The sequence below is a fragment of the Passer domesticus genome, chromosome 22, assembly GCF_036417665.1.
Source record: "Passer domesticus isolate bPasDom1 chromosome 22, bPasDom1.hap1, whole genome shotgun sequence".
In the NCBI taxonomy this organism is placed as follows: domain Eukaryota; kingdom Metazoa; phylum Chordata; class Aves; order Passeriformes; family Passeridae; genus Passer; species Passer domesticus.
In genome coordinates this window covers 1,972,788-1,996,342 of record NC_087495.1, presented here as the reverse complement: position 1 = coordinate 1,996,342, position 23,555 = coordinate 1,972,788, and the positions used below count along the sequence as shown (strand labels likewise).

Here is a 23,555-nt window from a genome sequence, read left to right as displayed (position 1 = left end):
GGGCTGTGTTTCACCATCAGATCCCGCTTGTTGTGTGGGGATATTATTCTCTGGAGAAAAGGTGATCACTGCCACGCTGTCTGTCCCACTGGCCCCCATCCCGCATGGAGGAGCCAGCTCAGCATCCCGGGCCTCGCCTTGCCCCAAGGCCTGCTCCAGGAGGTGCATGGAGAGCCGGGATCCATGGCCAGGAGCCCTGGGATGGCTCAGGTGCTCTGAGGGATATCCCAGGAGGAGCCGTGGGATGTGTCCCAGGGCTGGGATAACCGGGGAGGAGCCGTGGGATGTCCCAGGTGCCATGTGGGATAATCCAGAATGAGCTATGGGATGTCCCAGGTGCCCTGTGCAGGGCTGGGATAACCTGGGAGGAGCCGTGGAATGTCCCAGGTGCTGTGTGGGATAACCAGGATGGACTATGGGATGTCCCAGTTTCCCTGTGCAGGGTGGGGTAACCCGGGAGAAGCCATAGGTTGTGTCCCAGGTGCCCTGTGCAGGGCTGGGGGACACATGTGGGGTTTGTCCCCCACCAGGTGAGCTCCCTTGGGGTGTGGCTCCTCCATCATCATCATTCCCAACGGATCCATCCCGGATTTTTGGGATGCGCGGGGTCAGACATGGCTGGGACAGGGATTTTTTACAGCAGGATGGAAGGGAATGTCCCAGGGAATGTTCCAGCCGCTGGAATGCTGGAAGGGATCGAGCCAACCATGCCCGGCTCTGGCTGCTGGAAAACTCGCTTCCTGTTCCTTCTGGAAAAATCCCAGAGGATGGGCAGGAACAGCCCCAGGCTGCTGCGATTTCTCGAGGGGAAACGCCAAATCCCACCCCTGTGAGCTGCCAAAAGAGCTGAAATCCAAGGATTTAATGCCATAGAGCACTGCACAACCCCCAAACCCCCTCCAACAGTTCCACCTTGGATAAACAGCTCCCCAAAATCCACCTGCGGGGGTGTCCGGAGGGTCCCTGCCCAAATTTAGGGCTTGGCAGAGGAGCTGGAGACTCAGACCACAGGGATCAGGATTGTTTTAGCTGGAGGATTATTGGGATATTTCTAGGAGTCCAGTCGCCATCTGCCGGCAAACTCTGGCTCTTGGGCGGGGATCTGGGGAAAAGTTCAGGATTTAAGGGCAGGTTCTCTAACTCCCTGTGTGAAAATCGTGGGGTTTTTAGGGTGCTGAAGTTAATTTTTGAGCGAGGAAAAGGAAACGCAAATCCCACCCCAAAAACCTTTGGAGCTCAAAAGAGAACATTGGAGTGGTGAATATCTTGGATATAAATGAGAAAGGTTTAAGAAATTATGGGTGGTGGGAAATTTTTGATGTTTCTGAAGGCTGGAGCTGATCCTTGTGCTCCCTAAGAGCAGCTTTAGGCTTAAATGAGGAGGCACGAATTGGATGGAAGGACACACCGACACCTGGATGTCTGCAGGAGGGACCAGGGGCTGAAATAGCCTAAATTTCGGGAGAGATTTGTTCAATAACCCCAAATTAGGGGAAAACACCCTAAAACTAAGAGAAGAGACCCAAAAGTTTAAGGGAAAACAAAACTATAGAAAAGCAAACAGACAAAAAGGCCCCCAAATTAGGAGAAAGCGCACCAAAATCGAGGAAAAACGCCTCAAAATTAAGGGAAAACTCCTCAAAATGGTGGAAAAGCACACCGAAATTAAAGGAAAATATCTCAAAGGGAAAGGACGCCCAAATTAAGGGGAAACATCTTCAAATTTAAGGAAAACACAAAAATTAAGGGAAAACGCGTCAGCATTAAAACACCCGCCCTGAGCCCGGTCCTCCCGGCCGCCAGGGGGCGCTGTGGCGCCGCCCCCCGCCGCCGCTTCCCGCCCTTTCCGCGCGCTGCGCGTGCGTTGCCGGGCGCGGGCCGGCGGGCGGCGCGCGCATGCGCGGGGCGCGGGCCCGGCGGCGGACGGGAATTAAAATGGAAGATGAGGAGGTCGCGGAGAGCTGGGAGGAGGCGGCCGACAGCGGGGTGAGGGCGGCGGCGCGGGCGGGCGCGGCGGGCCCGGCGGGCCCGGGGCGCCGGGGGAGCGCGGGCGGGCGGCGCGGCGCTGCTTGAGGAGGCGGCGGGACGCGCCCGGCGGCGCGGCGGCCCCGCGGCGCTGCTAGGCCTCTTAAAGGGGCCGCGGCCTCGCTGGGCGCGGGGGGCTGCGGGTCGCCCCCAGCCCCGCTGCTCGCCGGTTCTTCAGCCCCGCTTCAGCTCCCTCCTTGGGGCAGCTCCCCGCCCGTCCTCCGCCCCCCGTGAGCTCCTCGGTGTCCCACCCCCTCGGCCCGGCGGGGCTCGGCGGGGTCGCGGCCCAGCCCCGCGCAAGGCTCCGCTGGCCGGGGGTGGAGCAGGAGGGGCGAGCAGGGCCAAAGTGTGCGGGCCCGGCGTGGCCGTGACCCCGGCGGGGCTCGGGGGCAGCGGGCGCGCTCCCCACGGCCTTTCCCCCGATCAGAACGTGCTCCGTCACTGGGGCAGAGCGGGGCAGGCGCAGCCCGGGCCCTGGAGCTTCAGCAGCGGCTCCGGGGCTGGGCTGGCACCGTGCGGGCACGCTCGGGCACCGCGGCTGTGTGAGCGCTGTGCTCGCTGATCCAGCCCTGCTCCAGCAGCACTGTGGGCGGGCGGGCTGCTCGCAGCGAGGGGAAACTCCGCCGGGCACACTCTGCTTGTGGCGAGGTCCTCGGGGCCGCGGCGATCGGAGGGCACAAGGAGCTCCGCACGGGGCCGCGGCTGTGGGCAAGGGATTGGGTTACAGCTGGCCAGAGCCAGGGCAGCAAAATAGCGCCTGTAACTGAACGCCCGAGAGGGGCCGTGCCAGGCTGGCGGCGCAGCCGCTCGCCCGCCCCTCGTGCCCGGCTCGGAGTTAATTCCAGCGCTCCATGAAGGGACACGGCTGGAGCCTCGGGAGCCCGTGACTGTGGCCTTGAGTAATGGTTTAAAATGGTCGTGATGCTCCAATCCTGCCGTGGAGCGTCCTCCCAGTTTGTCCTTCCTGCTGGTACCTCCCAGGTGCTTTGCCTTAGAAGGAGAAATCTCTGTCACTTTTCCTTTCTCACACCCTTTTCCAGTCCAGACTGCTGGGAATTTATGCTGGTGACCTCAGAGGTGCTTGTGCTGATGAGCAGGATGAGCAGGGAGATTCCCTGGGGAATCACACAGTCTTGGGTAGGAAAAGCCCTCCGGGATCATTGAGTCCCCCCTGTGCCAGTCACCACCTTGTCCCCAGCCCAGAGCACTGAGTGCCACCTCCAGGCCTTCCTTGGACACCTCCAGGGATGGGAACCTCAAATCTCCCTGCCAAGGCCTGGCCACCCTTTCCATGCAGAAATTCCTCCTGGTGTCCACCCTGAGCCTGCCCTGGCCCAGCCTGAGGCCGTTCCCTCTCCTGTCCCTGTTCCGTGGAGCACAGCCTGACCCCCTGGCTGTCCCCTCCTGGCAGGAGCTGTGCAGAGCCACAAGGTCCCCCCTGAGCCTCCTTTTCTCCAGGCTGAGCCCCTTCCCAGCTCCCTCAGCTGCTCCTGGGGCCGGGCAGGAGGAGCAGCTGCTCTTGCAGTTGTTGGGCTCTGGGTGATGTGGAGCAGTTGCAGGGCTGTGGGAAGTGAGCTGCCTGCAGGCTGGGAGAGGGGCAGGAGCTGCCCGGGCCATCCCTGGGGGGCAGGAAGGGGATTTCACTCTGTGCCTGGCAGGAGGGAACCCTGGGGCTGCTGGTGGTGCCCACAGGGAGCAGGATGAGCACAGGAGAGCCCAGCCTCCCCTTGTCCCGTGGTTCTTGTGGTCCTGATGGATGCTGGTGCAGCTGGGGACGTTCAGGTGTCCCAAAGTGACAGCCACAGGAGGCAGCAGGTGAGGACAGAGCAGCGAGGGCAGGAGGAGGCTCTGCTGCAGCACCAGCAGCTCCTCCTGAGAAGCAGCTTTGATCCCTGTGAGCAGGGACAGGAGCAGGGCAGGGCTGGAGCTTTTGGCTTGGAGATCAGGAAAGGCTCTTCCCCAGAGGGTGCTGGCACTGCCCAGGCTCCCCAGGGAATGGTCCCAGCCCCGAGGCTGCCAGAGCTGCAGAGGGTTTGGGGAGGCTGGGATTGCTGGGGTGTGTGTGCAGGGCCAGGGCTTGGATTTGATCCCTGGTCCCTTCCAGCTCAGGACATTCCCTGACTCTGTGATTTTCTTCCATCCAAGGCAGCACGAGGTGGATCCCAGCATACAGGAACAGGGCTTGGCAGTGCTGGTTGGTGCTCAGGAGGAGGCTGCAGTAGAGCAGAGACACCAGGGAGCAGCTCCAAACACATCCTCTTGTGACAGTGCCAGGACACAGGGAATGGGCAGGGTTAGTGGGATACTGGACTGGAATTGTTCCCTGGGAGGTGGGCAGCCCTGGCACAGGGTGCCCAGAGCAGCTGTGGCTGCCCCTGGATCCCTGGCAGTGCCCAGGGCCAGGCTGGATGGAGCTTGGAGCAGCCTGGGACAGTGGAAGGTGTCCCTGCCATGGCAGGGGTGGCACTGGATGAGCTTTAAGGTCCCTTCCAGCCCAAACCTCTCTGGGATTCTGTGATGCTGATACTTCCCACTGTTGAGAGCCTGAGTTATTTAATTTTTCAGACCTTTCAGCACATGAGGGAACAGTAGAGATCTAGCAGGAGATCCATGGTGAGTTTTCTGGCATACACAATCTGTGTCCTGGCATGTAATTTTTTAATATTCCACCCATAGGGTGCTCCTTGGGAAAGCAAATACATCAGATTTTTAGTTTTGGGGGTTTTTGTTTGTAGCTTTTGGTGAGCCTGAGAGCTTCTGCTCAAGGTCTTAAAGAAGGTTTGTTAGCAAGAGGCAGCTCTGGGCTGAGCAGAGATCCTGTGGCCTCCTAATTAAAATTCACCTCATTTCTGTCTTGTAGCTCTCCCAAATCAGGAAAATCTCAGTAGGTTGAAGAAAACCCCAAAAAACCCAACCCAGCTCAGTTTGGTCACTCAGGGAGCTGTGAAACAAATGCTCTGGTGGTTGTTTGGATGTTCAGTGTGGCCTCCATTTGTCTCTTGCTCCTGTGCCACCAGAACTGCCCCAGGAACGGAGCAGCTCCTTGGGAATGTGCCACCCCTGAGGGCCCATGGCAGGCAGCACCCTCTGCTCTGGCAGTGTCCCCTGTCCCAGGGCCACGGGTACAGCAGAGCTCCGTGGGGCCTCTGGGTCCCTGTCACCTCCCTGGTGTCTAATTGGAGCCCTGGAATGTCTGTGGAATGGGGAGTCACAGATGGAAAACCAGGCCGTGAGTAACGTCTGAGTTAGGAGTAAGGGTGGGAAGGGCTTCAAAGGCCAGTCTGGGTCAGAAAACACTAATGAGCCCTAATTCCTGGTTTGTTTTTCTGTGGTGTTGTGTGGCCCAGCTGGCAAACACAAATGAGAGGTCAGTTGGTGACACTCAGGCCTGTTTACCTGGATAAACCAATAATTAAATAGTAGATGGAAGCTGGGCTGCAAAACTGGAGTGTGTCCATGGTCATGGGTGATCCTCAGCTTGGAGTTGGTGCTTGGCAGGTGGATTCATTGGCTATTCCTTTGCCAGCTAAAATTGGAGTCTGTCAGAGTCTTAATAACTGATTTCAGGTCAGAACCTATTTCAGCTTCATCCCAAGGGTGGAGACAGCTCTGATCCTGCCTGTGAGCAGGGACAGGAGCAGGGCAGGGCTGCAGCTGGGCCAGGGGGTTGGGTTGGAGATCAGGAAAGGCTCTTCCCCAGAGGGTGCTGGCACTGCCCAGGCTCCCCAGGGAATGGTCCCAGCCCCGAGGCTGCCAGAGCTGCAGAGGGTTTGGGGAGGCTGGGATTGCTGGGGTGTGTGTGCAGGGCCAGGGCTTGGATTTGATCCCTGTGGGTCCCTTCCAGCTCAGGACACTCCCTGGTTCTGTGCAGGTCAAACATTACCCTGGCAATCCAAAACGGGTTAAAAACCCCATGGAATTCCTCTCCTCGTGTGTCTTTTCCCCCCTGGAGTTTGCAGACTGAGCTCCCAGCTGCTGCCTGCAGCCCCCCCAGTGCCCCCACTGATCCCAGCCGTGTCCCCAGGAAGGGACAACCTGCCCCGTGTCCCTGTGATTGGCCACTCCAGGAGGATGGGAATGCACTTTGGCCTGGCCTGGGGGCTGCCCCCAGCTTGTGTCACAGTGCTCAGGGAGGACAGGGCACCCGAGGTGGCACAATGTCTCCTGTCTGTCACACGTGAGGGTGGCATGGGTGCCACCTGCCAGCAAAGGCTCCGGGTCACTGGGTCTGAAGGTGTCACCTCCTGTCACTTGGAGGTGTTCAATGGGGTTGAAGTCCAGCAGAGTCAAAAGGGAAATACTTTGGAGTGTGACACTGTGACCTCCTTCTGCTAATGACTGCTGTGGTCAGAGGCCACACTAACGAGGTTGGGGTGTGCAGGAGCTGTGTCCGTGAGGAAAACTGGGTTTTGGGGTCAGGGCTGTGAGGGGCATGGAATCCCACAGTGGTTTGTGTTGGAGGGACCTTAAAGCTCATCCCATTCCACCCCCTGCCATGGCAGGGACACCTTCCACTGTCCCAGGCTGCTCCAGGCCCTGTCCAGCCTGGCCTTGGACACTGCCAGGGATCCAGAGGCAGCCACAGCTGCTCTGGGAATTCCTTCCCACCCCCACAGTGAAAGATTTATCCCAAACATCCCAATACAAATTGTCCCCCTTTAGTTTGAAGCCATTCCCTGTGTCCTGTCCCTCCATCCCTTGTCCCCAGTCCCTTTCCTGGAGTCATTTCAGGCCCTGGAAGGGCTCTGAGCTCTCCAGGTGAACATTCCCAGCTCTCCCAGCAGAGCTGCTCCATCCCCTGATCCCCCTGGAGCCTCCTCTGGGCTGGCTCCAGCTGCTCCCTGTGCTGGCCCAGGGCTGGGGCAGCTCTGCAGGGGCTGGGGGGCTCCCCTGGGGGGGCAGAGGGGCAGAGTCCCCCCTCTCTTGCTGCCATTGTGCTGCCATGAGCCCAGGTTGGATTTGGATTTCCCACACCAAAAAGATCTGGGGCAAACTTTTACCAAATGTTTGCTTGAAGTGCTGTAACAGGTCCAAAAAAGTCTTGAAACTGGGAATGGAAGTTTCTGTTTCTGCTGCTCGGTGTTGTTTGGGCAGAGGGAGGGTTTTGGTAAGAAATGGGAGGTTTGGAGGTTGGGAATGAACAGTAGGAAGTGAGGGTTGGTTTGGGGATACTGCAGCAAGGGGGAAGGAGCTGCTGCCCCCCTGAGTGCTTCCCCCACCCCTAAATATCCACACCCCTAAATGCTGAGAATGTCCTTGTGGCACTGCCAGGCTTGTTCCCAAAAATGCTCCGTGTCCTCAAGATCTGCCATGGAGACACAAACACCTGGGGCTGTCCTGGCCTGCCACTGCCAGGCCTGAGCGTGGAGGGCTAATTAATGCGGCAGGCTGATTCCCAGTAGCCTCAGGAATGGTAATGTTGCAGTAATTAATAGATTAATTTCTCTTTGGAGGAGAGAAATAGGTGGGTAACGAGGAGATCAGGGACTGCCCACATCTGCTCTTTCCTGAGGGTGTTTTGGGGAAGCAGTTCCAGGTTCAGGTCCCCATCAACAGCTCTGGTGACCTCAGGTCTTAAAACTTGTTTTTATTTCCTAAAGAAAGGAACATCAGCCAGGCTTTGGAGTTTGTCTCTGTCAGGAATTGCCACAGTGATGCTGTAAGGAGCAGACAAGGCCGTGGTTTTGGGAGGATCCAGCTCCTGCCAGAATTCACTCGTTCTGGGCTTTGGCATTCCACGTTACTGGGGTGAGAAGGGGTAGGAGGCTGTGCTGGAGTAGATACAGCAGAGAATGTGGTTAATGGTTTTCCAGAGGTTTGGAATGTTACCAGAGATCCAGGAGAGCACTGGACCTGCTGCCTTGTGCTCCAGTAGGGATCTCCCCTGGATTTCTGCAGAGGAATTTTGAAGGAAGAGGGGGAAATACCCACCCAGTGTAAGTGATTTACACAAAGTCTCTGCCTTCCTGACACCTGCAGTCGTGGCCACTCACTCACCTTGGGGGAACAGGCAGCCAGGGCTTGTCCTGTTATTGCTGCCCGATCAGCCAGGCTGGGAGCTGCCGGTGCTCCTGTGTTTGGAGGGTCCCTGCTGGCAGGCAGGGATGGGGACAATGCTCTGTGCGTGTCCAGGGCACTGCACGTGTTCCCAAAAGGTTCTCTGGCCAGCAGCAGGGCTGACTCGGGCCCCTGTGCTTCCCAATATTCTGGATTTGCCTGGGGATGTGCCTCCATCCCGTGGAGGCTCTGCAGGGCCGTCCTTTCCTGAAGGACACATTCCCGGGGTGCTGAGGGTCTGCAGCTCACTAGGAGCACCCCAAGGTGTCAGCTTAATGGCTGGGTGGCTCTTTGGGATGCCAGGCCACAGGAATGTGGGATCTGAGCAGCAGCCTCGTGTCCTGGGGTCCGTGTCTGCATTCCAAGGGGGGTTGTGGATCCTCTTGGCTGTTGTCCTCAGGGTGGGGGTAGGAGGGGTGGCTGTGGTGGGGCTGGAGCTCAGTTTCCATGACGTCCTTGTCCACAAATGCAGCCTAAATGTCAGAGAACAGAATCTTCTTCAGGCTGTTTGTTTGGGTCCCGTTTGGCATCCACAAATAATAGCCCTAAAAATAGGTGGGTGAGATTCCTTACTAATCTTTGGGGAGGGGGTTTTGCACGGGGCTGTGAAGCAGGCTTGCTTTTTGGTGATGCAGATAAGTTTGTGTGGGAAGGGGGAGCTGGGGGAGCCCCTCAGGTGATGGACACCTGGGGTTTGTCCACAGTGACCTGCCCAGGTCCTGGGGTGCCACATCCAGCTGCCTCTGCAGACAGCTCATGCCTGTGGTGCTTGTAGTGCCTCTGGCATTGCCCTCCGAGTCAGCTCCTAATTTTATCTCCTTACCCACACGGTGACAGCGTGACACAGCAGAGCAGAGCGAGTGACATCAGCAGACGGATGGATCCGTGCAGAGCAGCAGCAGGGATTTGATTTTAATTAAAAATGAGCAGTGCCAAGGTGATTCTGCTTTTAAATTGGTGCAGTGATCCCTGTCACGAGCTGTGAGGCCGCTCAGGGCTGGGGCTGTGTCTGCACGTGGTGTTCAAACACTCCATTCCTACAATTCCAAACATCCTAGTAATGAGCACTGAGCTTCCTGGAAAATGCAGAGTCAGTGCCTGTGTTTAGAAGAAAACACAATTTCTGACACACCAAGAGGTGTGTGAGGTGGGGAGCTGCTTTTGGCTGTTATTTAAGCACAAAGGGAGACTTTTCCTACCCAAAAGTTCAGTGGATGTCTGGGGGCAGCTGGAATCCCCTCAGCAGTGCCAGGAATTCCGTGGATCCTGCAGGACTGACCGTGGTTGGGAGGAGTTCATGTGAGATTGGTGTCAATGTTGGTTTCTGTTATTCTGCCAAGGTCCCTACGTGTGGAGGAATCCTCATGTTCTGCAGGGAGCACAGTGCTCCCATCAGCTGCTGGGGCTGGAATTTAGGGGATATTTTCTGCTCCTGGCATTGCTCCTGTGCCAGCCTGGTGTGGGCACAGGCCCAGGGCAGGGCCTGGCCCTGTGCTGAGGCACCTTCAGTCCTGTGCCCTCATGGCAAGAAGGACCTGGAGGGGCTGGAGCGTGTCCAGGAAGGGAACAGAGCTGGGGAAGGGCTGCAGCACCAGGAGAGGCCGAGGGAGCTGGAAAAGGGCTCAGCCTGGAGAAAAGGAGGCTCAGGGGGGACCTTGTGGCTCTGCACAGCTCCTGACAGGAGGGGACAGCTGCGGGGTCAGGCTGTGCTCCAGGGAACAGGGACAGGAGGAGAGGGAACGGCCTCAGGCTGGGCCAGGGCAGGCTCAGGGTGGACACCAGGAGGAATTTCTGCATGGAAAGGGTGCTCAGGCCTTGGCAGGGGCTGCCCAGGGAGGTTTGGAGTGCCCATTCCTGGAGGTGGCACTCACTGGGCTGGGGACAGGGTGGGATCAGGCACAGGGTGGGCTCAGTGATCCAAGGTCTTTTCCAGCCTCCCTGACCCCGTGTGATCCCTGGTGAGGAGCTTCCCAAGCACAGAGCTCTGGTTTGGGCTCCAGGACCCCGTGTTTGCTCCCTGACCCCTGGCAGTTTGGGGTTTGGAGAGAGACACCAAGGATTTTGAGGGAGTGACCTGCTCCAGAGTGGGAAAAGCAAAACAGGCCGTGGAGGAGTTGGGATGGTTTTGAAGGATTCCTTGGAATAAGTTTTTGTGTTGGGCAGAATAAAGAGCTTCATTTTTCTGTGCAGGGGAGGCTGCAGGCTGTGGTTGGAGCGTGTGGGGCTGTCTGGCAGCGCTGGGGCTCGGTGACAGTGCCATGAATCACCTGTTCTCAGGTGCTGAGGTGGAGGTGACACCCTGCAGTTGCAGCATCTCCCAGTCAGAACGTGGCTGCAGCCCTGAGCTCAGCTCAGAGCCCCCAGCAGTGCAGGCACAGCCCTGAGCTCAGCTCAGAGCCCCCGGCAGTGCAGGCACAGCCCCGAGCTCAGCTCAGAGCCCCCGGCAGTGCAGGCACAGCCCCGAGCTCAGCTCAGAGCCCCCAGCAGTGCAGGCACAGCCCCGAGCTCAGCTCAGAGCCCCCAGCAGTGCAGGCACAGCCCCGAGCTCAGCTCAGAGCCCCCGGCAGTGCAGGCACAGCCCCGAGCTCAGCTCAGAGCCCCCGGCAGTGCAGGCACAGCCCCGAGCTCAGCTCAGAGCCCCCAGCAGTGCAGGCACAGCCCCGAGCTCAGCTCAGAGCCCCCAGCAGTGCAGGCACAGCCCCGAGCTCAGCTCAGAGCCCCCGGCAGTGCAGGCACAGCCCCGAGCTCAGCTCAGAGCCCCCGGCAGTGCAGGCACAGCCCCGAGCTCAGCTCAGAGCCCCCAGCAGTGCAGGAACAGCCCTGAGCTCAGCTCAGAGCCCCCAGCGGTGCAGGCACAGCCCCGAGCTCAGCTCAGAGCCCCCGGCAGTGCAGGCAGAGCCCCGAGCTCAGCTCAGAGCCCCCGGCAGTGCAGGAACAGCCCTGAGCTCAGCTCAGAGCCCCCGGCAGTGCAGGCACAGCCCTGAGCTCAGCTCAGAGCCCCCAGCAGTGCAGGAATGTGACTTTTGCCAGGCCACCTCTGCTCTGCTGGGAGGGAGGCAGCAGAACAGAGCCTTCCCCAGGGCTGCTGTGTGGTTTGTGTCCCCTCTGTGCCCACGGTCCCAGCTGAGGGCTCAGCAGCCCTGTTTCTACTCAGAGTGAAATGATTTGAGAAGTTCCTGAGTGTGTTTCCCCCCTTTTCACTCCGTTTTCCTGTTGTCTCTCTCTCCTGTGTGCTGAAGTGTTTAATGGGGATATTGCAGGAGGACCTGGGTGAACTCTTGGAGGCTGAAAATGTGGTTTCAAGACCAGGATGTCACCTGGGCTGGCTCAGTGAGGAGCCAACCCCTTCCCTTCATTTGGCTTCTGTTGTTTGCCACCAGCTGCTCCACAGTGGGTTATCCACGCCCTGCTCTCAGAGGGCAGCAGGCAGCTTTTACACATTTCCCTCCCTCCTGAGCAGCGCTGGAATGGGATTTTCCTCCCTCCCAGGCCCCTTGAAGAGGAAGGAAGCTGCCTGCAGGTGTTTGCACTCACCAGGAGGCTCTGGCTGAGACCTGCCTTGAGAAGCTCTGCCTGGTTTTGTTACCTCCCAGGACAGGGCTGGGTAGGAAACTCAACCTCCCACCCACCTTTTATCTTCCTGAAGTGATTTATTCCCTTCTAGGTGGAGGCTGCCATGGCCTGTATGACCAACAGCCAGCACTGTGGTTTGGCATCTTGTAGTGACTTGTGCTCCTTCCCTGCTCACAGGGGCAGGGAATTTCTGTCCAAGCCTGTTCCTTTCCCGAGCTGTGCCCACTGTGGTTCCTGCTGGCAGCAGGGGGAAGCTGCTCCTCAAAGCAGAGCAGCTGCCTCCTGCCACAAGTTTGGAATTTTTCTGTAGTGCCAGTTATCAGCTGGCTAAACTAGGGCACTCTCAGGTAGTGTTTTCCCCCTTCCTTGATGATTAAATCAAACACAAAAAGAGGTTTTGCAGCCTTATTTAACGGAGCTGTCTGAGGATCTAAAAATACCGGCGGGGTTGGGGCAGGTCACCTGCAGGGGGGTTGAAACCTGGCTCTGTTCTCCTCCTTAGCAGAATTTTCTCAGTAAGTGCTCTGCTTGCAACACCTGGCCAGCTTGGCAGAGGTGGAGGCCAGCCTCGGGCAGACTGACACGCTCAGACCCGGCCGTGTCGGTGACGAACGCGTCCCTCTGCCCGTGGGTGACTCCATGGGTGACTGCAGGTGTGGAAAGGCAGGGAGCAGCCCAGGGACGCTCCCTGCTGCTTGTGGGGCAGGGCAGGGCCTTCTCCTGGCAGGAATGTGGCCCTGCCAGCCAGCCCTGCCCCTGCCTCGGGGCTCTGGGCTCGGGGCTCAGCTCCCCCGGGATCGCCCGGGCTGTGCCCACTGCTGCTCCAGTGCCCGCAGGTTTGGCCTGATCCCTGCCTGCATCCAGGAGTGCCTTGCTGTGGAATTGCTGTGGAATTGCTGTGGAATCCGTGGGTTTTACCCTCACAGGTGGTTTTTTGCCAGCTGAGGTGGTTGAAATGAGCGCCCTGCGCCGGATCCACGGCCTGCTGTGGGTGTGCTGCTGGTTACAGCAAAACACTCCTGGTGCTTTGCTTTTCTCATGGGCTATCCATGGTGGCTCTGCTTTTCTCTGCCTCTTGATTCCCAAGTCATCCTCAGATGGAGTCACACACTCCCTCCCTGCTTTACTGATCTGTATTTGGAACACTGAAATTAAATGTGTGCCCGGACAGGCTCAAACTCCGACCTCCAAACTGAGATTGGTTTTCATTTTATTAAAAACTTTGTTTTTACTTTTGTCTCCTTCTTTTCAAGGAAATAGACAGACGGTTGGAAAAGAAGCTGAAGATCACACAGAAGGAAAGGTAAAATCCTGATTTTCCTGAGGTGCTGTTGGACAGCTGAGGGCCTGGGGAGTGGGAGCAGTGGGGAAACAGCTTCAGACTGAGCAGGGGGCGCTGGGTTGGGGTTGAGAACCAGGGAATCCCTGTCTCTGTGCCACTAGGTGGCCCTTCGGAGCCGCGGCAGGGCAGCAGAAAGCTGAGAGTGCTCTGATTTCAGAGCCGGCTCCTCCAGACTGGATGAAGCTCCAGCTTGGGGGATGTGAGAAAGAGGGGAAGAAAGGGTGAGTCAGGTAATCCCAGCTCCTGGCCCTGGACTGACTCGCTGTGCCTTGCATCAGGGAGAATTTCTTTTCCTGCTTCCTTTGGGCCTGGGCAGGGCTGTGTTATTCTCTCCTACCAGAAAAGTTTTTAATCACTGCTGACAAGTCCTTTGTTGTTGGATTTTTTTCCCCTTTGATTATTAGAGAGTTATGGGATTTATCCTCTGGGAGTTCCATGCAGAAAAGGGACTGTAAAACATTCAGGTGTTGAGCTGGAGCTGAGGCTGGCTCTGAGGAGTGAAATGGCAGGGTTGGAGTGACAGCTGGGTGTCCTGGTGAGAGGGGCCCTAGAAATCCTTGCAGGGAATGAAATCAAGGTGCTTATACCAGTATCTTTGAATAGAAATGCTAAAGCTTTACCCAGTGTCTGTTCCCTTTCCTTCAGCAGAATTTAATGGTGTCACACACAGCAGGGACTGATTTTTCTGTCTCTTTGTGAGCTAATCCACTGCTCCAGTTTAGAGTTACCACTATAACGAGGCCTTTAATTATTCCAGGCTGCTCTTAATCACAGGAGGGCCATCCAAGCACGAGGCATTCACACCCCATGGAAAACAAGCACCAACCCCATGTTTTTCTTCCCAACAGCAGAAAGTCCAAATCTCCTCCCAAAGTGCCCATCGTGATCCAGGACGACAGCCTTCCCGCGGGGCCCCCGCCGCAGATCCGCATCCTGAAGCGGCCCACGAGCAACGGCGTGCTCAGCAGCCCGCACTCGGCCAGCCGCCCCGCCTTCCCCGTCAAATCGCTGGCGCAGCGCGAGGCCGAGTACGCCGAGGCCAGGAAACGCATCCTGGGCAGCGCCAGCCCTGAGGAGGAGCAGGAGAAGCCCATCCTGGACAGGTGGGAGCAGCCCCGTGGGCCTGGGGAGTTCCTGCCTGGTGCTGGTGGGGGTGGAGCTGGGCTGGCACAGGGAGAGGAGGGCTCTGTTAGAGCCTCAGCTCAGTGGGAGTGAGGGAAGTGCCTGGTCAGGCCATAAACCATGGAGTCACTGAGGTTGGAAGAGCCCTCCAGGATCACAGAGTCGAGCCATTGACTGGCACTGCTGTGTTCCCCACTAAATGTGTCCCCAGGTGCCACATCCGTGTGCCTTTGGAACACTTCAGGGGATCCAGGGGCAGCCACAGCTTCTCTGGGAGACCTGTGCCAGGCAGGAACTCTTCCCAATATCCAGTCCATCCCTGCTGGCACTCTGGCAGTGGGAATCCATTCCCCCAGGCTCTTGTCCAGGGTCCCTCTATCTTTCCTGTTGCCCCCTTCAGGCACTGGAAGGCCACAGTTGGGTCACCCCAGAGGTTCTCTGTTCCAGGCTGAACAATCCCAATTCCCCCAGCCTTTCCTCACAGCAGAGTTGCTCCACCCCTCTGATCACCTTGGCAGGCTCCTTTGGACTGGTTCCATGTCCTTCCTGTGCTGGGTACCCCAGAGCATTCCCATGACAGCATTCCCGTGGTGCAGGGGTTTCCCCCAGGCAACCAGAATTCCACACCTCATTCGCATGTCCCTGCTCCTGGTGTCTCAGCAGGCCCCAGCAGTGCCCCGAAGGCTCAGCTGTCCCCCTCTGTCCCCACAGGCTCAGCGGTGTCCCCTTAGGCTTACCTGTGTCCCCTCTGTCCCCTCAGGCCTCAGCAATGCCCTGCAGGCTCAGCTGTGTCCCCCTCTGTCCCTGCAAGCCCCAGCAGTGTCCCCACAGGCTCAGCTGTCCCCCTCTGTCCCCGCAGGCCCCAGCAGTGCCCTCCAGGCTCGTGTCCCCCTGTGTCCCCTCAGGCTCGTGTCCCCCTGTGTCCCCTCAGGCTCGTGTCCCCCTCTGTCCCCTCAGGCTCAGCTGTCCCCCTGTGTCCCCGCAGGTTCATGTCCCCCTGTGTCCCCGCAGGCTCATGTCCCCCTGTGTCCCCGCAGGCTCATGTCCCCTCTGTCCCCTCAGGCTCATGTCCCCCTCTGTCCTTCCAGGCTCACGTCCCCCTCTGTCCCCTCAGGCTCACGTCCCCCTCTGTCCCCTCAGGCTCACGTCCCCTCTGTCCCCTCAGGCTCATGTCCCCCTCTGTCCCCACAGGCCCCAGCAGTGCCCCTCAGGCTCAGCTGTCCCCCTGTGTGTCCCCCCAGGCTCATGTCCCCCTGTGTGTCCCCCCAGGCTCATGTCCCCTGTGTCCCCTCAGGCTCGTGTCTCCCTCTGTCCCCTCAGGCTCGTGTCCCCCTCTGTCCCCTCAGGCTCGTGTCCCCCTCTGTCCCCTCAGGCTCACGTCCCCCTGTGTCCCCCCAGGCTCGTGTCCCCCTGTGTCCCCTCAGGCTCGTGTCCCCCTCTGTCCCCTCAGGCTCACGTCCCCCTCTGTCCCCCCAGGCTCACGTCCCCCTCTGTCCCCCCAGGCTCACGTCCCCCTGTGTCCCCTCAGGCTCATGTCCCCTGTGTCCCCTCAGGCTCATGTCCCCTGTGTCCCCTCAGGCTCGTGTCCCCTGTGTCCCCCCAGGCTCACGTCCCCTGTGTCCCCGCAGGCTCACGTCCCCTGTGTCCCCCCAGGCTCATGTCCCCCTGTGTCCCCTCAGGCTCATGTCCCCTGTGTCCCCCCAGGCTCACGTCCCCTGTGTCCCCGCAGGCTCGTGTCCCCCTGTGTCCCCTCAGGCTCATGTCCCCTGTGTCCCCGCAGGCTCATGTCCCCTGTGTCCCCTCAGGCTCATGTCCCCTGTGTCCCCTCAGGCTCATGTCCCCCTGTGTGTCCCCGCAGGCTCGTGTCCCCCTGTGTGTCCCCCCAGGCTCACGTCCCCTGTGTCCCCGCAGGCCGCCGCGGATCTCGCAGCCCGAGGACAGCCGGCAGCCCAACAATGTGATCCGGCAGCCGCTGGGCCCCGATGGCTCGCAGGGCTTCAAGCAGCGCAGATAGAGGCGGAGGCGCCGTTCCGCCGGCACGGACACACGGACCCGGGCCAGGGGACCTCCCGGGGTGATTTGCACTGTGACCCTTTTGCTCTGCCCACTGTGACCTTCAGCCCCACGCACTGTGACCTCCCCTCTCCACCCACTGTGAGCGGCCACCGCGGCAGGGCTGTCCCCGCGGCCGGGGGACACGAGGGGCCGTGCCGGACTCGGCCGGGCGCAGGGAGTCGTGCGTGTCCCGCTCGGGTCGGAGCGAGCGCCAGCAATAACGTTTGTTGTACACGAAACCTGGCATTTAAGGAAAAAAAAAAAAAAAAAGATGGGAAGCCTCCCCAGCCGCGCATGTTGTCCTCATCACTTCCAGAACGAGTTCTGTTTCCAAGGATTTTAGGTTCTTTTATTTGGTTTTCTGTTTGTTTTCTGTATCTTGGATCGGCGGAGTGCGTGGGAAGGGTTTGAGCCGTTTGTTTGAATCCAGAGAGGTAGCTGAGTGTTCCGAAGGGAATTCCAATGGATTTCCATGAATGTGATGGCTTGGGGATGACAAGCTCATGCTTCTCCTTCTCCATTTCCACTGCCATGGAAGCGAATTCCTGGATGCCCCCAGGTACCTCAGAGTTGGACCCAGTTCACATCCTGCTCCTGTTAAAGCTTGGCTCCGATTCCCTGCTGGCTTTGAGGAGAAGCTTACAACACATCCTTTTTGGGTTCTTTTGTGTTTGGGGAGACGGGAATGCAGAGTGACCCCGTGCAAATGCCTGCTGCCCGGCTGTGGAGGGCCGGGCGGTGAAGAATTGGGGAGATGTGAGGAGGAGGAAGAGGAGGAAGAGGAGCGGCTCCGGCGCCGCTGCGGCCGTGACATCGGGCAGTGGGATATCCCGAGGGGCCGGCCCGGCGGCGCGGGGACGGTACGAGCTCTCCTGGAATGGCAGAACCGGGAACCAGACCAGCCTTGGGGAAAGCCTGGATGATCCCCCCATCTCCCTGGAGGCAGCGAGGCTTCAGGGAAGGGATTGTCCTGCTCTGGCTCCTGGGAAGAGGACGGGGAGGCTGCTGCTCCCCAGGAATGGAGATGTTTCCCTCTGGATGAAGCTGAGGATCACTCAATATCAAGGGATTGGATGAACACTAAATGCTCTTCCTGGAGGGCCAGGACCTGGAGAGCCAGGTGGTTCCCAAGGGATTCCTGCATCTGGGTGCTGCCTTCAGCAGGTTCGAGGGGGAACGAGCTGATCTTGATGTGCACGAAAAGCCCTGTGTGGAAATGAGGCTGGAATCCCACAGAAAGGGGAAAACAGAAACTACCTGTGTACCCAACCCCCGGAACCTTCATCAGCTCCTCGCAGCTGGTTCCGGGTGGGGCGGGATTCCCTCGGGATTCCCCCTGGGATCCTGGGGACTTTTGGGGGATCTCACTCAACCCCCTCAGCCTGGGGGCCGGGATGAGCTCCAGGAGGGAGCGGGAGGGAGAAGGCCGTCAGCAATAACTGTAGTCACTGCGCCTTTCCTTAATTGTTCCTAAAAATAGCATCGAATAGCCAAAAACCTCCCAGATCCGCCGGGTTTCTGGTGCGGCCGCTCGGTGCCGCATCGCTGCCGGCACCGAAATCCCCTTTTCCAGCACTGAAATCTCCTTCCCCGGCTGCTCCTGCTGCGTCCCGGCGCCGGGACACGGTGCCCAGGACACAGGACACGGTGCCCAGGACACAGGACACGTCCCGCCCGCGGGCAGGGCTCGGCGGCGTTCCTGAGGGAAGCGCCTTCATCCCGAGGAGGGGGAGGATGGACGCGGCACCCGCGTGTTTCCGCCCCAAAACAAATAAAAACAAAACAAAAACGTGCGCCGGAAAGAAAACGTTTTATAAATTGTATTTTAAATAAATGTCTTTAAACTTTTCACGGCTTTATGGCTCCCTCCTTTCATCCCCAGCTCTGCCAGGGGCGGCTTTGTGGTGGCAGGTGTGTCAAAATCCGCCAGGAAGGTAAAATCTGGGAGCTTTTGCCCATAATTTCACCCAAAACCAGGGGATTTTACTCAGTTTTTAGGGTGGTTGAGAGGAGTGGTCCGAGGAGGGTGGGAAGGGCAGTGCTCCAAGGGAAGATGTGGATCCCAAGTGTGGATGTGAGCGCTGCCTGTCCCTGGAGCAGAAAAGCAAATCAGTTAATTGAACTCCTTTAATCTGATGTGATTATTTTGTTGCTCCGTGCTCCATGATGTCCAGAGAAGGTGCTGGAAGCTCTTGGGATGTGGAATTTGGGAGATCCCACAGCCCCCAGCTCCCTGGGAATTCTGATGATTTAAAACGATTTATTTATAATAGAATGTAAACATACAATATTAATAGAATAGAAAAATATTAATATAATATAAAAAATATAAATAAATAGAGAATAAACGTATATGTAATATATTATACAACCCAGTAATATGTAATATATTATACAACCCAGTATCTAATACATATATTTAACATATCGTATCTATCTTACAGAACCTACAATGCTATAATATATAGTATATAACGCTATAATATAAATTAATAGAAATAGTAGAGTCCATTATTTGATTTATAAAATTTCCTGATTTATAAAAGCAGTGAAACCTGTGAGTTTGGTGGCTCGGAGCCCAGACCCGGCTCCAGTTCCCGCATCGAACTGGGACCAGTTCCCGCAGGGCCCTGCACCGGTCCTCCCGCGCGCTAGGGGGCGCCGCGAATGCGGAAGCGCCTCTCTCCGGCGGGCCCCGCCCGCTCCTGGGCGGCCGCGGTGGCAGCAGCAAGGCACCACCGAGGTACCATCGAGGCGGCGGCACAGAGCGGCGGCGGGGCCGCGATGGCGGCGGAGGCGGACGAGGAGTACGAGTCGGTGCTGTGCGTGAAGCCGGCGGTGCTCGTGTACCGGGTACCGCCGCGGGCCTCCAACCGCGGCTACAGGTGGGGCCCGCGCCCGCCCGCGGGGTGTCAGCGCCTCCTGGCGTGGGGGGGCTCGCCCCATCCCTGTGGGGTTTGTGGGGTCCCCTCCTCAGGAGGTGTGAGGGGTTCGTGGCTCCCAGAGGTGTTCGGGGTCTCTCCCTCTCCGTGGGGCAGCAAGAACTGCCCCTCATGGGGTATCTCAGCCCTTCCGTGAGAAACCTCAGCCCCCGTGGGTTCTCCCCGAGGTGTCTGTGCCCCCATCCCCACCCTGTCTCCGTCCCCCCGGTGTGTTTTGGGGTTCCCCAGCCCGAGCCCGTCCTGGCACGGCCGCTGTCCCCAGCGCAGCTCCGGCTCTGGACGCTCCGCGGAAAGGGAACCGAAACCTCCCGCGCAGCTCCCGCCCGCTCCCGCCCACCCGCAGCGGCGGCTCTGGGGTGGAACGAGCCATCTTGTGACAAACGCCGCTGTCCCTCCTGACGCTGCCAGCAGGCAGGGAGCCCGGGGCACAGGGGGGCTGTGGGCGGCACAGGGCTCACGCTCCCCTGCTGCTCCCCAGGGCCGCCGAGTGGCAGCTGGACCAGCCGGCCTGGAGCGGCCGCCTGCGCATCACGGCCAAGGGCAGCACGGCCTTCATCAAGCTGGAGGACAGGAGCTCGGGTGAGGGGCACCGCGGGGCTCCGGCCGAGCCGCGGCGCGGGCTGGGCCCGGCGTTACCCGGCCCCTTGCTGTGTTCCAGGCGAGCTCTTCGCCCAGGCTCCCGTGGAGCAGTTCCCCGGGATCGCTGTGGAGGGCGTCATGGACTCCAGCCGATACTTTGTCATCCGGATTGAAGATGGGAACGGTGCGTCCCGCACGCCCGCGGAGCCCGCGCTGCTCCTGCTCGGGGAGGATTCCTGCTTCCCGTGGCGGAATGTTCCCTGCACGGGGGGGCAGAGGGAGGAGCTGCCTGCCTCCCACGGCTCTGACCTTGGCCAGGAACAAAAACACTGGAGCTGGGCTGCTCAGCCTTGGCAGGAGGATGCAGGAGCCCCCCCCCACCCCTGCTGCCAGTTAATTAAAAAGCTGTTTGTACTGAAGTTTAGATGCAGCCCAGGAAGTGAAACACCTGGAGATGTCTTTGGAGAAGGGAAGGCTCTGGGGTGACCTAATTGTGGCCTTCCAGTCCCTAAAGGGGCTCCAGGAGAGGGACTGGGGACAAGGGATGGAGGGACAGGACACAGGGAATGGCTCCCACTGCCAGAGGGCAGGGCTGGAGGGATATTGGGCAGGAATTGTTCCCTGTGAGGGTGGGCAGGCCCTGGCACAGGGTGCCCAGAGCAGCTGTGGCTGCCCCTGGATCCCTGGCAGTGCCCAAGGTTGGCAGGGGCTTGGAGCAGCCTGGGACAGTGGGAGGTGTTCCTGCCCTTGGAATGGGATGGGATTTACAGTCCTTCCGACCCAAACCATTCTTGGATTCTGTGATCCCCAGTCCCATGGCTCAGTCTCCAATGTCCCAGCTCCCTCTGGAGGCAGCGCCAGGCATGGGGCTGTGCAGGATGGAGCATCCCATTCCATCCCCATCCTATCTCCATCCCATCCCATCCCCATCCCATCCCATCCCATCCCCATCCCATCCCCATCCCCATCCCCATCCCATCCCATCCCCATCCCATCCCATCCCATCCCCATCCCCATCCCATCCCATCCCATCCCATCCCATCCCATCCCATCCCATCCCATCCCATCCCCATCCCCATCCCCATCCCCATCCCATCCCATCCCATCCCCATCCCCATCCCATCCCATCCCATCCCATCCCATCCCATCCCATCCCATCCCATCCCATCCCATCCCATCCCATCCCCATCCCATCCCCATCCCATCCCATCCCATCCCATCCCATCCCATCCCATCCCATCCCCATCCCATCCCCATCCCCATCCCCATCCCCATCCCCATCCCATCCCATCCCAACCTCCTGCTCCCTGCCCAGGCCGCCGGGCGTTCATCGGGGTCGGCTTTGTGGACCGAGGGGATGCCTTTGACTTCAATGTGGCTCTCCAGGACCACTTCAAGTGAGTTTGTGCCTCTTCCTGTGTCCCCTCAGCTCTGTTTTCGGCAGGTCTCCTCCAGGAGAGGTGGAGAAGTGGGAGCTGGGCTGGGCAGCTGTGGTGGGAAGAGGAGGAAACTTGCAGCTCTTCCTCTCTCTGGGATTTCCCAGCCTGGATCAGCAGTGTCCCAAACTGGGCTTCCCAGTCCACATTCCCTATTTTACTTCCTCTGCTTTCTGTATCAGCTGTAAGGGGCTGCCCTGAGGGGCTGCTCCAGCTGCTGGGGGTGGTGGGGTTTTGGAATTTTGGGATTTTGGGGAGGGATGGATGGACATGGTGCTGGTTGGGGCATCTGTGAGGTTGCTGCTGGGAATCATTCCCTGGGTGCTCCCTCAGGTGAGGTCCCAGCTCACACCGTGGTCTTTGCAGAGCTGCTGCCACAGCGGGATGGTCCTGAGCAGGATTGATTTGGCTGGGGGAGCCTGGGGCGGGCTGTGTCTCCTTTTCCATGGATTTGATTCCCACAGGTGGGTGAGGCAGCAGAGCGAGCTGGCCCGGCAGGCCCAGGACCTGGAGCAGGGACCCAAACTGGATCTGGGCTTCAAGGAGGGACAAACCATCAAACTCAACATCGCTGTGAGGGCCTTTCCCAGCTGATTCCAGCTTTTCCTTTGGGTGCCATGAGGAAGCAGCTCCTCCCTGAAATCCTTGTGCATGGGCTCAGGGCAGAGCCCGTGGGGGTAACGCTGCCTGCAGGGATTTGCAGGGGTTGTGGTGCCATCAATTCCTGCTGCCAAAGCCAGGCCTGTGGGATCTGGGGTAAAATCCACCCCTGCTGTGACTCCTTTGGATGCACCAGCAGTGCAGGATTTTATTCCCAAATTAAAACAATTTGGCTTCCAGGGTTTTCATGCTGTGGCTCTGAATTTAAATAAGATCCCACCCAAGCTTCCTGCTCTCTTTTCAGAACATGAAGAAAAAAGAAGGAGGGACAGGGAGCACCAGGCCACGTCCTGCAGGGCCTGGGGGCCTGAGCTTGCTCCCACCACCCCCTGGAGGAAAATCCAGCTCTGGGGAGCGCCCGGCCCCACTCTCCACGCCTGCCCAGCTCCCAGGCACCCCCATCACAGGTCTGTGCTCACACAGAGCTCCTGGGGGCTGCTTCATCCATCAGAGGGGGCAGTCTGGGAGTCAGAGTGGGAAATCACTCCTGCTGTTGTGTTTTATCTCTTCCTGACTTTCTGACAGACTCCCTGCTGTCCTGGCCTCAGCCCACTGCTGCTCCTGCTACTGATGTCTGGGGAGACTTTGCCAAAGCTTCAGGGTGAGCAGCACAGGGATTTGGGGGGGATGTGGATGCCCCAAAACCACCTGGTTTTGCTGGAATTCCCGCTGGGGTGGGGGCACTGCTCCATCCAGTCCCAGCTTTGGGGTTCAGAAGCAGCTCTGCCTCTGTGCTGCCAGTTCCCAGACCCGAGTTTGGGTCCATGGGAACTTCTTGCTCTGCTGCTCCAGGAGAGTTTTGGGGTGCTCCTGGATGACCCATTTACAGCCCAGTTTCCTCCCTGGATGCCTTTGCCATCTCTAAACACCCTTTTCCCCCTGTTTTTCCCCTTCTCCAGGTCAACTTCCAGTCAGGCTCAGGGAAACACTGGCTGGGTTCAGTTCTGATCCCACCTTGATCCACCTTTCCCCCGTGGGTGCTGGGATCCTCAGGATTCTGTGGGACCAAAGAAGCAGCCTCAGGACACCTCACTCCTGCCCTTAAACCCACCTGGCATTGGAATGCTGGAATAAGTGCTGGAAAGAAACAGCCATGTGCCTTAAAACACTCCACATCCAGGGCCTGGATCCTGGGAGACCTCAGAGGCTTCTCCTTTGGGAAAAACCATCAGGTTCCTCCCTCTCCTTGATAAGGAGGGAGAGCTTGGAGTCTCCTCAGAGATTCTCTGCCTTCTGCTCTTGCTTTTGGGTGGATCAATCCTTCCCTGGGCGAGGAGCATCCTCCTGGAGCCATCTCACCTCCCAAATCCATACAATCCTTTCCCTGCCAAGATGCCAAGCACCACCTGGATTTTCTTTCTGAGCACTTAACTGGGATGTGGGGAGCCTGATCCTGGCATTTCCATGCTGAAATTCCTTGTTTCTTACTCTGGGAAGTTTGTTTTACTCCTCTATTTTGAAGACACGATTTTTTACTCATTTCCATGGACATTTTATTAAGGACAGAATGGAGTCAGGCTCTTGGACAGAGCTGGGGTTGAGATTCCTCTTGAAACAAATATTTTCTTACCTATTTATATTAAGGCTTTTCTGAGTACGAAATCCCACTTATTTTTATCCAACCCTTTGGATTTTCCTTTCCATTTCCAACTGGATGATGGGCATTTTGCTTTCAGAGCTTTCCCCTGGGCCTGGCAGCAAACCCAGGTGAGAATGTAACGCTTCTGAGTGAACAATAAAACAGTTTTGATGCCAGACTGGATT

At 58.5% G+C, this 23,555-nt stretch overlaps 2 protein-coding genes across 3 annotated transcripts; both read left to right on the top strand.

Annotated features, from left to right (window-relative positions):
- Positions 1-1,874: 1,874 nt before the first annotated feature.
- Positions 1,875-18,022, top strand: SZRD1 (SUZ RNA binding domain containing 1). 2 transcript variants are annotated; one of them, XM_064396807.1, is made up of 4 exons: positions 1,875-1,986; positions 12,909-12,958; positions 13,849-14,100; positions 16,031-18,022. In XM_064396807.1, exons 1-4 carry the CDS (start codon positions 1,897-1,899, stop codon positions 16,131-16,133), a joined length of 495 nt encoding a protein of 164 aa, XP_064252877.1. In that variant the 5' UTR covers positions 1,875-1,896; the 3' UTR covers positions 16,134-18,022. The 2 variants fall into 2 exon arrangements, with proteins under 2 accessions (XP_064252877.1, XP_064252876.1); XM_064396806.1 differs by having other exon boundaries at positions 13,846-14,100.
- Positions 18,023-18,753: 731 nt separating this feature from the next.
- Positions 18,754-23,546, top strand: NECAP2 (NECAP endocytosis associated 2). Its single transcript, XM_064396803.1, has 8 exons — positions 18,754-19,059; positions 19,595-19,695; positions 19,775-19,879; positions 21,011-21,092; positions 21,596-21,704; positions 22,036-22,198; positions 22,317-22,392; positions 22,691-23,546. Exons 1-8 carry the CDS (start codon positions 18,842-18,844, stop codon positions 22,737-22,739), a joined length of 903 nt encoding a protein of 300 aa, XP_064252873.1. The 5' UTR covers positions 18,754-18,841; the 3' UTR covers positions 22,740-23,546.
- The last annotated feature ends 9 nt before the right edge of the window (positions 23,547-23,555 follow it).